We start from the raw sequence: 15,786 nt of genomic DNA, 5'->3' as shown, positions 1-15,786 counted from the left end.
ATTGTCAATAACCCACAAACCACCATTATTTCCTTGAGGGAATTTACAAATCTGTAAATTCTTGTAATGGTAACTCATTACAGGGTGAATTCCCTGGGGAAGCACACTCTCAGGTGAAGAGTGATATCCCTGATGTTTTCTAAGATTTTGCCAGGTGCTGTTTTCTAAGGCCAGGTGCTTCAACTTTTCAACTTTCATATATATATATATATATATATATATATATATATTTTTTTTTTTTCCCCCCAGAGAGTACCTAACATCTCCCCTGAAGTTGGCTTGGCTTTATTGTAAAACCCTAAGGGCCTGGACTGTGATTTCCTTATTGTAGCTTGCCATAAGCTCCTCACAACATGTTTTTATCTACCACTGAACATCTAGAATGTTTAAACCTGCCTAGTTATATGACTGTAGAGCCCATTCTTGCTTGGGGCCTTCACTCACAGCTGGAAGTCTTTCTTACAAAAGATTCCAAGCAGTATTCCCAGGTGGAATTTATTGCCTCCAGAACCTGAAGAGGACCATCAGGCTTTATACTTCTTTATGTTTGGAAGGTTCAGCATACAATAATTTGTCTTTTCCTTTGGATGGGGTATTCTGACATGCCCCTAAGTTTAGAGTTCTAATAAGAACTCTAAAGATGTTATTGATATAGCAGATCCCTGAATCTTTCACCCTCTGGGAAACTTGTTTTCCATCTTTTTTTTTTTTTTTCCAGTAATAGGAATTGAACTCAGGGACACTCTCCCACTGAGCTACATTCCCAGCCTTTTTTTAAAAAATGTATTTTTAGTTGTAATGAAACAATACCTTTTTTTTTTTTTTTTTTTTTGGTGCTGGGGATTGACCCCAGGGTCTTGTGCCTACAAGGCAGGCACTCTACCAACTGAGCTATATCCCCAGTCCTGTTCTGCTTTTTTTGTGTGTGTGTGGTGCTGAGGATGGAACCCAGCGCTTCACACATGGTAGGCGAGAGAGGCGAGAGCTCTACCGCTGAGCCACAATCCCAACCTCCCCATTCATTTTTATTTTTGTGTTGAGACAGTGTCTCATGAAGTTGCCCAGACTGGCCTTGATTTATCATCCTCCTGCCTCAGCCTCCAGAGTAGCTGGGATTACAGGTGTGTTCAATCACACCTGGCTGCAGAAAACATGTTTCTTATGAAAGTTTCCAATGTTCTAGCAACTTCTTGTATATTTGGTCCAATAAATATGATATCAACATGATTAATTAATGTGATTCCTTTATAGGATCTGGATAGCCAAAATCTATCCAAATTATAACAAAGGACAAGAAAGTTCAAATAGGCATGGCGGAAAACATAAATGTATACTGTAATCTCCCTGTGAATGCAAATCACTGAGCTACATCCCCAGCCTTTCTTATTTTTTTAGGTACCAGGGATTGAACTCAGGGGTACTGGACCACTGAGCCACATCCCCAGACCTATTTTGTATTTTATTTAGAGACAGGATCTCACTGAGTTGCTTAGCTCCTTGCTTTTGCTAAGGTTAGGTTCGAACTCACTATCCTTCCCCAGCTGGTGGGATAACAGGCGTGCGCCACCGCGCCTGGCTTATTTCACTTTTTTATTTTTGAGGAAGGGTTTTACTAACATTTGGAACTAGAGGAAAATAGAATAATTGGCTTGAGAAAGCAGAGTTCCCATGCCTGGTTTTCAAATACAGGTTTGAGGCAGGCAGATATTCTAGAAGGAACAAAAATGTCCTTGAGAGTTGAGAGAATCATACAAATGTCTGCCTAGACCTTTTCATATATTATCATCTTTCCACACCATAATGTAAAAACAAAACCAAATAAGAAACAAAAACCGGCCTTCGTACTCAATTGCGCAGGGGACTCATACCGGTGTCCTTAATCATTGCCAACCACCTGCCACAAAGTGGATCCTCAACCCGTGTTTGTTGGATGATTAACTTAACCTGTCTTAGGGTCTCGTTCTGTGATACTAGCTTTAGTTACCAATTTGTGGGAAACATTGTAGTTCCTGAGGACATTGTGGATGAATACTCGCTGCCACAACAGCGCAGCAGGTATCTTCGGCGCCAGGGCTTCTGCCAGTAATGACCACTAATTTCTTCGCCTTTTTCCTCCCTCTGGTCTGCAGGATATAGAGGACCTTAGGGTCACAAGGTCGTAGTAGTTGGCACGGTCGTGGAGACTAGCAGGATGCTTAGAGAACTACATTTCCCAGCTGACTCCTGCGCGCGCCCCTACTGGTGCGCTGGGGGCGAGTGCACCGGGCGCTCGCTCCCTGCCGAGTGCTCGTCGCCCGGCTGAGCCTGTGCCAGGGTATGAGGTGGGAGGCGCTAGAAACCACTTAGCTACAGCCAACCGCCCAATGCAGCACTCGCTCGCTCCCCCCACCAGCGGAAGCGCCCGCGGAGCACAATGCAGCACTGAGGCAGCGCCGCGGTGGAGGCTGCAGCTCCTTGGCAGCTGCAGCATCGGCCCGGGCTGGGAGGGGGCGGCTGAGGGAAGCCGGAGGGCTCTGAGCTAGAGAGCCGGACCCGGCAGCCCCGGCATGAGAAGCTGAGCGTCTCGGGCGCGGTAGGCTGACAGCAGCACTATGCAGGCGGCAGCGACTGCGTCCGTGCCCTTCTTGCTGCTCTGCGCCCTGGGGACCTGTCCCCCGGCGCTCTGCGGCCAGGCAGGTAAGTTCGCCACCCTCAGTGGCTTCGGGATGTACCATTTTTCCGGTAGTCTTCGGAGCTCTCGGGCTCATTGAAAAGGGGCACCCCCATTTCTCAAGTGCGCGGGGAGATTTTTTTTTTTTTTTAATTTGGAAGGGTGATGAAAAGCGGAGCAAAAATGCATGTATGGGGGCGCGCGGATGCACTAGAAGCCTTGGGTCAAATGCCTGTTTTTCTTAAGAGGACTGGGGAGAATGGGAAAGGGGTACCCTGCCTTTGGGCCCCAATCCTGGATGCTCTCAGATGAGCTGGTCCAAGGTTCTCCAGCTGGTGCCTCTGCGTCCTTCCAGATGGGGTCCGGGAGGGAGGAGGCGGTGGAATTTTCGTGAGGGAGAGATGTAGGACCACGGGAGGGACGAGTGTGGGTCAGAGTCTTTATTTTTGCCTTTTCTCTCCACTCCCTTCTGCCCCCCTCCCTGCCTGGAAGGAGACGCCTCTTTGACGGAGCTGGAAAGGAGGAACGAAAACCGCTTCCTGGAGCGCCAGAGCATCGTGCCTCTGCGCCTCATCTACCGCTCGGGAGGCGAAGACGAAACTCAGCATGACGAGCTCAACACTCGGGTGCGGGGCGACCTCGGCGGCCGGCAGGTGAGAGCGCTGTGCAGGAGGTGTCCTTCGAGCGGCCTGGCCCACCCGCGACCTCACGTTTGCTCTTGGTTGCCCTGGAGACGGGTGACTTGGGTGAAATCAGCGCAATCCTAATGCGAGTCATGCAAAAAGAAGGGGGAAAAGGGACTTAAAAAAAAAAAATGAACCGAAAGAAGCACTGCTGAGAGCTTTGCTTTGCTCCACGGGAAGTAGGGTACTTTGGGCGGGATACCTCCAGCAGAGCAGTAACCTTAGTGAAGGGGCGGGGAGGGAGTAGACCCTCTCATTTTAGTCAAGCAAAAAACTTGCATAGGGGAGGAGATTATATATGGGCAGGTTTGCATCATCATTGTTGTTTAATGCTGAAAGCTTAGACTTTGTAATGCAAGATTGGTACTGTAAAAGAATGGGGTGGGGGCGGGGGACGGGGAGGCGTTCCTAAGAAACCCAAACTGTAAAAATAAGTTAAACTTAAGTTCTCTGATTACTTAGATTTGTGGAAACCAAAGATTCACCACTACTTTCTACAGAAGGGGTTCCCCCCGCCCCTTTCTTCATTAGTAGCAGTTCTCTTGGTGTAATTAGGGCTGTTTTGTTTATTAAGCATCTAAAATTATTTTTAAAACCTAGCTTATGATTGTATCTGTATTTAGATCAATGTCATATATCTACAGATATGTTTGAAAATTATTTAGAATTTATCAGCTAATTTTAGTAAATATTTTGGGAGCTGTGTAAGTATTTTTGAATTTATAGCTATAAACCTGGCAGGCAGTTCACCCAATTGTAAGTACATATTAAGGTAGAACTTATTCATGTAGTTGAAATTTTTTTTAAACTTCACTGAAGCAAAGGCAAACTGAACATTTTCACATGCTTAAATATACTCACCAATACTTTAAGATATATCTGAGTGAAGTGATATTTATATTGACTTATCCATATATGTAAACTATGTAAAATTAGAAAAATATTATTTACATCTGAATTTGTAACCAAATGCTTGATTCTGTTAAAATTTTGTCAATTACGATAAGACATTAATCTAAGGACTACTGTAATATCCATCAAAGTTAGATTATTTTAGTAGAAGACATACTATTCCAAGTCATTTTAATGGAGTCTATTATTTAAATTAATGTTTGGTACCTGCCTATTTTCCATTTTGACTTGTTTTCATTGGAAAACTGAAAGAGAAGGGAGCATAGTTTCTTAATCTTATTTTTCAAATAATTAGGAGTATTTTTGTGGAGGAATAGTCTCATGCCAATTTGCAACCTTTGATTATAAAAAATATCAAACACACAAAACTAGACAGAATAACATAATGAACCCCCACTTTCAATGTTTAGCAACTGCTGTTTTATCTCTACTCTCTACTTATTCTTTCCCCTTGTGTATTATTTTGAAGCAAAAATTTCAGTAGTATACCCCTGAAAGGTAAGAATTCTTTTAAAACATGTAACCCTGACATTATCGTATTTTAAAATATTAAGAATAATTTCTTACCACTATTGAATAGCGAGTTTTTCCAGAAAAACTTCAAGTATCATATATGTACATGTACATATATGTGTTATGTGTGTATATATATAATATTTTATTTATATTTTATATACACACATATATATTATATATGTAAATATGTGTGTGTATGTATGTATGTATATATATATATATATATATATATATATATCTCACATTTGTCTATTTGAACAAGGATCCAATTAATGCCTAGAGACCACGATTGGTTTATTTTTTTTTTTTTAGGCTTCTTTTAATGTGTGATTTCCTCTCTCCATTTCTTTGGTTTTTTTTTTTTTTTTTTTTAATGTTATTTATTAAAGACTTGAAGTCTTTCATCATGTAGTTTCCCACAGTCTGAATTTTGCTGAGATACAGCTGGGCTTTAGAACAAATCACAGAGACTTTCTGGGAGAGAAAGGACAGAAGGAAGCAGAGATACAGAAAAACCACAGGATTGAACCTGGAAACTCTGAGTCTCTGCCTCAATGCTGGTAATGCTGTCTTCAGTAACTTCTGACCTACTGTGTGTTGGTGAAAGACCAACATTTTGAAAAACAAGCCAGTCCTTTTCTCACCATTTATAGGGCACTACTTCTGCAGTTTTTTGATTCATAGACCTGTCCACATTGGTCAGAAAATACCTTGGGCCCCTGCAGATTTTACTTCTTAGAGCAATAAATCTCACAATTGAGAAGAATGACTCTTGACTTTTGGTGAGGTGTGAATAAATTGGTAGAATTTAGGTTAAGCACCATGACTACATTATTAATTCAAGTTAGAAGTGAAAGTTTGTATTGTCATCAAAGTAATTATTACAATTAATTATTATAAGAAATTGTCCCAGTGCTTGGCACATAGGCCACACAATATATTTTTTCTTTTTTCTTAAAAAATTTTTTTTAATTGTAGTTGAACACAATACCTGTATTTTGTTTTGTTTTTATGTCATGCTGAGGATCGAACCCATTGCCTCACACAGTGCTAGGCAAGTGCTCTACCACTGAGCTACAACTCCAGCCCTCACACAGTATATCTTGATGTCTGCATCACTTGGGGATCCATTGCAGTTCATCATGTTCCTTAAACTACTGCTGAAATCATAGTCAACTAGGACTGCATCTGGCAGTTAGGATTGCAAAGACCTATTTGACATAGGCCAACTTTTACTACAATTAGGAAACTAAGAAGTTTTCTTGCACTTTTGGCATTTCTAGTTTTCTAAGCGTTGTCGTTGGACCTGAAAAAATAAGTTGGTTTTATATGGATCTTGCTATTTCTTTGGTAATTAAAAGATATCTTTAGGTATCCACAGATATTTTTAGCAATTTTTTATGTGTGTGTGTTGCAGAAATAAAATCAGGATGACTTTTTTGTGAACTCACAAAGTTTATATATAGATTTTTCAATTCGTTTATTTAAAAGACATTTATTTACATGGGCTCCTGCTTTGCAGCAATTTTTGTGCAAGGCCCTAGGACTTTACAGATAAAAGACACAGTTCTAGCCTCTAAGGTGTTCACAGACTAGTGGGAAGATGAATGAATGAATAAGCAATTCCTTTTGCCCTTCCCCATGGTTTTCTGGAAGTGATCAAAGATGGCTGTGAAAACAGAGAAGTCCCAGCACTAACCTAAGTAAGCAGTCAGGGTGGGCTTTTTGGAGGGCGCACTGTCTTAGTTGTGTTTTGAGAGGGGAATTAGTAATTGGCTATTTTAAAGGGAGGGAATGGGCACAGCCAACTGAAGGGAGAGCAAGGACATAGGAATGTGAAGTCTGGACTTGTCTTTGTTAACTGCAGATAGTTAAGACTTAAGGGACCAAAGAGACAAAAGAAGAAAGCAGGGAATTGATGCTGTAGCACTTTCCTGACTTACTGAGGAATGTGGACTTAATCCAGTAGGCTGTCCAAGGATTTTAGTAAGGAGCATTAATTGGTTAGATTCATGCTACAGTGGGATGGTCCTGTTTGTTAGAAATGAATACTCTTAATTTCAAAGAGTCAATGAATATGATTATTTACTTTTACTCATTGTTAAATACCAGTTCACATCATCATTAAGCCTCATAAGAACTTAGTTACTAAATATACTGAAAACACTGTATAGGGAGTTAATGTTTGTAAAGCACTTAGGACAATGCTGGGCATATAGTAAGTACTCTGAGTCTGTTAAATAACGTTAACTCCCTCACGCTGCTTGAGTACTATTTAGAAATTTTATGACATCACTGGAATGCAAAATGGTGTCCTAATTACAGGAGTGTAACATTTCCAGAAGTGAGTTACAAATTATCCAGATTTACATGACTGAATGGAACTGATTTGTCCTAGAGAGAACAGACCTAATAGGTCATTTAAATTCAGTTATCACTTAGTAAGATCAAGCAATTGACCTATGTATTACTCAATGATTCATAAAACTCATAAGAACTATGACAGAATAAAAACTTTAATTTTATTCTTATTGTGTCCTTGTTTCAGTTTTCAGCCCTAAATGGGAACAATTTTTATTTTGGAAGAGATTTAATTTTAGTTCTGTTTAAATGCTGACAATTTGATGAGTGTGAAATAGTGCTTTTGTTGATGAGTCCATCTTGTAAAACATTTCATTTTTACATAGTTACTTCAAAGCACATTTTATTTTTTATTCCAAGTGAGATTATTAGCTCATGCTAAAAGCTTATTATTCCATAAAGTCCTAAAAACAGTAGTTAAAATGATTATACTTGACTGTGGGTAACCTTGCTGTCTTCAAGGTTGTCTACTAGTTTGAAGTAATTTCAGTCTTGGAAGATGGCACTAGAATAAAGTAGTCTTTCTTCTGTCTTGAAAGTATTTATGGTGAAAGAATTGCATGTGTTAGATAAAAAGATAGAATTTTTAATTTTTTTAAACTGGTTACCTATTTGGGCAAGATATTGCCTACTTAGTCTCACTGATGATTTGATATTGATAATCTTGTAATTGCTATTTTATAGAATATAAGCACCTTAATGATTACTCTTTTTTTTTTTTTTTTTTGCCTGCCAAGCATCACAAATTTATTGTAGCAACAAAGATAGGTTATTTGGTAGTTTATTTTGTTGTGTAGTCACCTTATAAATTATGCATAATTTGTTGTATACTCAAGTGAGTATATTTCTCTACAAATAGCGGACATTATTTTTGTCAGTGAATTAGGCGGGTCACTTTTTTTTTTTCTTTCTTCCTTTAGAAAGTGTTGTACCTTCTCAAGTAGTTGGTCAGGTGCCAAGGACATAGCTCTACAATTTATCAGAGTTTTGAAAACCAGTAATGACTGGAGAAAATGCAAGACGATAGCAAGATTGAAAGTAGAAGGTGTTCTCTATTCTGTTTGAATGTATTTTTATATATATACCTAAGCATGGATGAACTGTACTTAAAATTGTGCTGTTTCATTTGGGAGCACTGAGTCAGCTTGACAGTAAATTGTCTGCAATACTGCTTCCCTGGCGGTAAAGGAATCCTAGGAATTACAGCTTTGGTGGTATTTTACAAAGATAGCACAAACATTTTTTTAATTGTATATTTGTTAAACTAAGTAGCTTGATATTGATTAAGGTTTGCTACCAATCAAAACTTTGTTATACTGCCATAAATAGGACAGGAACATTTCACAGTACATTTTGGTTCTCCTACCAACCTTCTTTTCCAAGAAAGTCAAAATCAAAATTATGAAATTTCCTTTAAGTCCTTATTCAAATTTACATAACTAAGTGGAATTGAAGAGTCCTAGAGAGAAGAGACATTGTAAGTCATCTAACCTAATTTAGGAATTACTTTGTTTCTGCTCTGTGAGATCCCAATTTGTATACATTTTTTTTGTTATCTTTGAAATTCTATCTAGTAATTTTAGTGTGCACAAAAGGAACCAGTTTTCATCACTTCTTAACTGCTACACATGGAAAACTATAAATGACTCTATGAGCTTTTGGGTTGATAAAATTTGTTCCTAGTTTTATTTACTTTCTCATATGGCAAAGAATGCCAATTTTACCAATTAGAGTCTGTTTTGGATGTACATGGAGAGAGACTGTCTTTTTAATCTCAACACACTGAGAACAGGAACCTGTAAGGTCAGTATTGTTTAACAGTTCTGTGTTAGTCAGCTTTGCATTGCTGTGACCAAAATACCTGACAAGAACAATTAAAGGAGAAAAAAGGTTATTTGGGCTCATAGTTTCAGTGGTTGTGTCCATGGTCAACTGGCTCCTTTGCTCTGGGCTAAGGAAAGTTGCTTATCTCCCTAAAAGCAGAGAGGACAGAGAGAAGGAGGGGCCAGAGGGATAAGATCTAATCTCCAACTCCCAGTGACCCAACTCCTCCAGCCACACCTAACTGCCTATAGCTACCACCCAGTACAGTAGTTTTTCCAAATTATTAATCTATAAAATGGATCAATCCACTGATTAGGTTATAGTTCTCATAATCATTCCACCTCTGAACATTCCTGCATAAACACAGGAGCTTTGGGGGCAAACCTCATATCCAAACCAAAGGAAAAGAAGATGTTCATAAAAATGGGGTGGGGAGAGAAAAGGAAGGAACCTTGAGGGGAATGATGGAAGGTAGAAGGAAAAATAAATCAGGAAAAGAGAAAAATACTTGTAATAGAATTTCTATATTTGTTATACACTAAAAATTTAATATGTAGTAATTTATGTGGTGACTTTATGTGCCAAATAGTCTTCTTAGTGCTTGATGGACATGAACTCATCCCATTCTCAAAAAAATCACTTATAATAGGTTAATAACTTATCTGTGAAATCACAAAGCTGAGAGGGGATTTGAACTCAAGGATTTCAACTCCAGTGCACTGGTTATATGATCAACCACTGTGCTAGACTGGCCGGTGGTAGAGGGCCACTGACAATTCTTCAGATGTTATTCAAGACATTTGGATGTCTTTGGCAATGGGATCAAAGATTCCTTATATTAATTCAATTAGAACAACATATTTCTTGCAGTACTTGAAATACACACACACACACACACACATTGAAGTTTCATTCATTTTACAACTTTAATATATGTATATATAATAATATGTATGTATGTGTATATATAAAAAGTTGTATTATATATAAAGTTTTCAAGCTAGTACAAGTGGAAAATTCAGAGATATTTGACATTTAGAAGGTGAAAAATAACCTCTTTAAAGACGTGTAAATATTCGATGGTTACATTCTTTGATTAAAAATCAATGTTTTTGGTATTCAGCAGTCAACACCAAAGTTATATGTACTCTTTTGTGGTCACAGTTTCATAAACAGAAACTTTAAATGCTAAACAGGGATTCACATTCCTATATCCTTCATCAAAAGAAAAGGTACAAAATATGTTTTGTGGCTTTATAGAATTAGAAGCTGGAAGGTCCCAAATGTCAAGTCATCCAGGTCACAGAGATACATAGCCTTAACCAAAAAATGATAGGTTCTGTGAATATCTAATTAGATGTGTTTAGTTTGGTAATAAAAGCACTAGAAAGAAAAATAGAGTTGAAAAAATAAGAATTAACTTTTTTTAAAAAAATATTTTTTAGATGTTGATAAACATTTATTTTTTTCATTAATTTATATGCAGTGCTGAGAATCGAGCCCAGTGCCTCACACATGCTAGGCAAGCACTCTACCACTGAGTCACAACCCCAGCCCAAGGATTAACATTTACCAGCTACCAGACACTATGGGAGTGATTTCCATGTATCATCTCTCATTATGAAATAGACACTATTATATCCATTTTAAAAATGAGGAAGCTGGGGCTGGGGTTATGGCTCAGAGGTAGAGTGCTCACCTGGCATTTGTGAGGAACTGGGTTTGATCCTCAGCACCACATAAATATAAAATGTGTTCAGCTATAACTAAGAAATAAATATTTTTTAAAAATGAGGAAACTGAGGCTTAGAAGCTAATTAAACTGCTCGAGGTCATAAAGCTAGAAAATGGTAGAATTGTAAAAAGACTCTCAAAGAAAATGTTAGAAATCAACATCAAATAATCTTTTTGTAAAATCTTTGCAACTTAATATTTCTCATTCATCTCTATGTTAGAACATTCTTAAATAAATAACGTTATTTATTTAAGAAACTGTTGACCCTGCCCAGGACTCTTTGGCTAACTTGCAATTATATTACACATAATTAAAATAGAGTTCAACATGCTATATTTTTAAGATATAAATACGTCATGTAGAACATGACTTTACACTTCTTGCTGCCCTTTACTTCTGATTACATCATTTGAATTCCTTTTAAGATAGAAATATGTTTTGTTGTTCCCAGCACAAGCTATTATATGTAACTTGATTTTGAAAATAAAACTCAAAATGCTGTACCATGATCCAGAAATAATCAGTAGTTCTAAGTGGTAAGAGAAGGAATAAGGAATTTCCTCATTCCTCTTGCCCCCAAATCAATTAGTTGTCTGCACTGAAGAGATTTTTCAGCATCATATGTATCAGCAAGGGTAAACAAAGACTTTTCTTCTCCTTTTTAAAAATTTATTTTGTACCAGGGGATTTTAGCACTTAGCCAGAGTTGCCCTTTTTGTTGCATTTTTTTTGTCCGAGATCGTTAGATAACACTTTGAAGATGAGAAATCAATGATACTTTTCTTGAGATAGGTCTTGAGAGCTCTCATTTTGCAATGGTTTTAAAATTTCTTACCCGAGGCAACGGAACTCCGGGGTGACAGTTTTGTTAGACCACATATTCTCTTGGCACTGCCTCATCTCTCTAGCCTTTACCTTTAGTGGGTCAATTTCTCTTCAGATTTTTTTTTTTCCAGTTCACCTTTAAAATAGGCTTGTTGGAGAGAAATTCCCTTCATATCCTCCACTAGTAAGTTTAGGTGTTGGGGCCAGGCTGCTACAGGAATTTTTGCTATTCCTGGTCATAGTGCAAACTTTTCTCTAAGGAGTTTCTCTTTCCTTGGATTAAACAGCAAGATGCTGCAGAGGGAGCTGCTACTTGACAGAACCTGATCCTGAAGGTTTCCTTAAATTCTCTAGTGGTTTTATAATGCATTTAGAATATCCAGTCAGGGGGAAGTCTATCCAGGTTCCCAGCTGTGGATCCTCAGCAGGCATAAGGGAAGTCAAGGTTATGCCCCACCTGATGCTATTAACTAGTGTAGACTGAAGAGTAGGGAAGGATCATCAGAATCTGAGCAGGAGCAGGCTTTGGCCAAAGGCTCAGGGAAATCGCAGATCAGTTATGAGAGAAGATACTAGTCCTACTGTGCTGGGCCAATCCAGGACCTCCTGTCTGAACTAGAGAGAGTACTACCTAAAAGAGTCTGAGGGACTTTCTGATTTTTAATCTTAACCATTTAGGATTTAGTGGTTGGTTCCACTTTTGATCCATGTTATAGGTTTTTTAAAAGGAAACTTGTCTTTAGCCAGACTTGCTCTGATGGTCCCTGGGATTGCGTTCATTTCCCCATGAATTTTAAGTGTTTTGTTCAAAGGGAAAGAAACGGAATTATTCAGCATAATGGTAAATTTGAAAATGCATATGTTAAAAAAATTCCCAGCATTCTCATTCAATGCTCCCTAAAGTTTTTTTTTTTTAATATTTAGTTTTTAGTTGTCGTTGGACACAATACCTTTATTTTATTTATTTATATGAGGTGCTGAAGATTGAACCCAGGGCCCCGCACATGTTAGGCAAGCACTTTACCGCTGAGCCACAACACCAGCTCCTCCCTAAAGTTTTTCCTAGAATACCCATGGAAGTATTCCTAACTACTACTAAGTTGCAATTCATGCCAAATTCACCTTGAAAAGAACTCATAATCTTTGGGGGGAAAAAAAGGCTGGAAAGAAAAGTATTCAACTCAATAATTACAAATTTTCAAAACTCCAATTTATAAAGACTCTCCATTACTTCAACATACATTTATTTAACAAATACTACACACCATTGAAAATAGCCTATTGCTCCTTTGAAGCTCCTTTCCTCCTTCCTTTTCCCTCTTTCCTCCTCCAGTGTCCTTTCTTTCTTTCTTTCTTAATTATCCTTCTCTTACTCCTCCTTCCTCTTCCTCCTCCTCTTAGTTGGTCTTATTAAAGTTCTGCAGGGTGTGGGAGAGGGATTTAAGGGGCCCATTCTACTCCCTCTTATGTAATTCAGACTCTAGACACTGTGCCTTTCCTGAGTTGGGAGATGAAGCCTAAATCAATTTCCTTACTCATGCAGGAATTTTTTTTCTTTAATGTTTTTTTAGTTGTAGTTGAACTCAATACCTTTATTTTATTTGTTTATTTTTATGTGGTGCTGAGGATCGAGCCCAGCACCTCGAACATATGTGCTAGGTGAGCGCTCTACTGCTGAGTCACAATCCCAGCCCCAGGAGTTTTTGATTCTCTAAAAATTAAACTAAATTTGTATAAAATGAGCAGTAGAATAGCATGTGGTATTTGTTAAATGTATGATGTATGAATGAAAAGTCTTTGTAAACTGGAGTTTGGAAAGATTTAATTATTTAATTGGATATTTTTGGTATCAGTCTTTGCCGCAGAGTGAATAATTTTCAAGGTGAGTTTGGTATACCCTGCAGCTTATCAGAGTTAGGAATACTTTGATGTGTGTTCCAGAAAATCTTTAGGTATTGTTTAATGAGAACACTGGGTAATTTTTAAAACAAATGCATTTTCATAGTTACCATTATGGCAAACACTTTAGCTATTGTTTCTTATGAAAAGTTTTTATTGACTTTGATAGAAATGTAAATATTATTGAAGATGATGAAAATTTGACTCAGGACTAAAAAAAATTATTCTACTTTTTATGATCCTGTATGGATGGTTAATATATAATTAGGACATTGCTTGCTAAGTTATTTCCTCATAAAAGTGCCTTTTAAGTTGGACAGATACTGAGTGGGGTGGGTAGGTAGAGGAAATTCATGTTTGTTGTCACCAAAGGTGGAACCATTTCTGAATGAGTAGGTAACTAGAGGTAAGACTATTTTAAAATCACAGTGTACATTTTTGTTGACTCTCAGGATGTCTTAAGGTAAAGGGGGGGTGGATACTGATTTTGAAATACTAAGAATTCTTATTTGATGTAATTTCCGAGATAAGTTGAGCACAGTGTTCTTATAGTTCTTAATGATCTTGCATAGACAATGTTCTCCTGAGTAATGAAGAAAAGCACCATTAATTTGTAATTTAAACCAGTTTAATTTGAAATCACTGATGATGAGTTGTTTAAATGTTCTGATTGTGAAATCTTGGAGTTTACAGTTGTAGAGTATTGGGGTAAAAGTATTTTAATTTAGTTGCACAGAAAAACATGGAATGTAGTTATGGACCCTCATCTGCATTTTTATTTCTTCCCATCATTGAGTGCAGACAGCCTTATACGCAACAAATAGTCAACAAACAAATGTTGGCTGAATGGGATAGTTTATGCCGTGCCATGTAGAGGGCCTTGTTCCATTTTTGTGCTCTCAGATGCCTGATGTTATATTAGACTTTCCCTGGTTAGTTATTTCTTTACTTTGCTCTTCATCTCTTTATTCCTCACCTCTCAGTAAGGCTCTGTCACTCTTGTGTAGTCCTTTTCCATTTGTCATTTTCCTGTGAACATAACTTCTTATTTCCTCTGACCTTTGGTTTATTTTGTATTTTTTCCCCCACTCTATTTCTGTCAAGTGTCTCTTTTTCTCTTAGCAACTGAAGTAAAAACAAGTCTCCAGAAGGTTATTTACATTCAGTGTTGGGAACCATCCCTGTTGCACAATGCTGGACTTAACTTGTTTTGGAATTTGGAAAATGTGTTATAGTTCAACAAGCTTTCCATTTTACTACTTACCTTTAAATCATATTTTGTGTGTTTTTTTCTTTTTCTTTGATTCCCCTTGCCCCTTATTTATTCTCTTCATTGGGTATGGATTGAAGTGTCCATTCTGTTCTTCACTGCTGAAATAATCTCCTTTCTAATTAAAAAAAAAAAATTCTCATTGCAGCTAATCCCCTGGGTTTAAGTTTTGAGTTATTTTGAGTTATGTACCTGGTCTATCCTCCTCACTTGGTGAGCATGACACTTCTCAGAGGCTTCAATGGTGTTCCATTGCTACAGGATAGTGATCCATTGCCACCCTGGTACAGGGTGCATATTTAGGATAAAGGAATGACAGGCATTTTTACACATATACTAAAAGTAGAACTTGTATCATAGGCTTGGCATAAAATTGTGTATGCTTATGTGTGTGTTAGGGGAGGGGCCTGGGGCACTTACAACATGGGTATTACTAGATTGTGACCCTATGACATAGACTGCAATCTTGGCGTGTGTTTGGTCATTCGTATTCACCATTGTTTATTCATTGATTAGTATTGTGCCTGACCTACAGATATTAAATATTTATGGTCTGTTTTATTTCAATTTTCTGTCTCAAAGATGCAGAAAAAAGTTTTCTGTAATCATTTATGTTAGTGATTTTATTTACTTTGGAGGTATTTCCCATAGTTATAATACCTCTTTCCAAATGGAATATTCAAATCTTTTGTTGGGATGGGGTGAAGAGAAGCATGGTGCTCCTTCCACCTGTGCCTAATCTCTGAACTCTTTTTCCCTCTTTCCCTCACATATTCCTGTTGGTCCAGCAGAGATGCTGAGTCTTTAGTATGCCCAGATTCTGTGGGGATCCTTGGATAGTGAGTGTCTGCACTGATGTAGCTGTCCCTCTTTTTGGAATCTGAGGCAGGGTTTATTAGGAAAGGCAGGGCCATGGTGATAAGAGGAGAGAGACTGCCAGAAAAAGTGGCAGGAACTTGGACCATGATTGGCATACTGACATTCCACCACCTAACGCTGCCTTGCTGTCTCCCAGCAACTTTAATCACTGTGACAAAATCATCCGTGTCAGTTTATAGCCCCGTCTCTCCTAACAAAAATAAATCCTAGATGTTTAACCTTTGTGTGTGAT

General features: G+C 38.0%; 1 protein-coding gene across 12 annotated transcripts in view; it reads left to right on the top strand.

Moving 5' to 3' along the window:
- The first annotated feature begins 2,339 nt into the window (after window positions 1-2,339).
- The window catches only part of Adam22 (ADAM metallopeptidase domain 22), a 222,258-nt gene continuing 208,811 nt past the window's right edge, over window positions 2,340-15,786 (top strand). For 3 of the 12 annotated variants that reach the window (XM_046462445.2, XM_058585037.1, XM_046462444.2), the window contains exons 1-2: window positions 2,343-2,676; window positions 3,143-3,303. In XM_046462445.2, coding sequence (XP_046318401.1) covers window positions 2,592-2,676; window positions 3,143-3,303 — 246 coding nt within the window. In that variant the 5' untranslated portion in view covers window positions 2,343-2,591. Of the gene's footprint in view, window positions 2,677-3,142; window positions 3,304-15,786 lie in introns of all 12 variants that reach the window. The other 9 variants (XM_058585035.1, XM_046462443.2, XM_058585039.1 and 6 more) reach the window with 5 other exon arrangements.

This window comes from Marmota monax, unplaced genomic scaffold (assembly GCF_021218885.2).
Source record: "Marmota monax isolate L192 unplaced genomic scaffold, Marmota_monax_Labrador192_F-V1.1 WCK01_AAM20220418_F8-fsc00165, whole genome shotgun sequence".
Taxonomy (NCBI): Eukaryota; Metazoa; Chordata; class Mammalia; order Rodentia; family Sciuridae; genus Marmota; species Marmota monax.
This window is presented reverse-complemented; position numbering and strand designations above follow the sequence as displayed.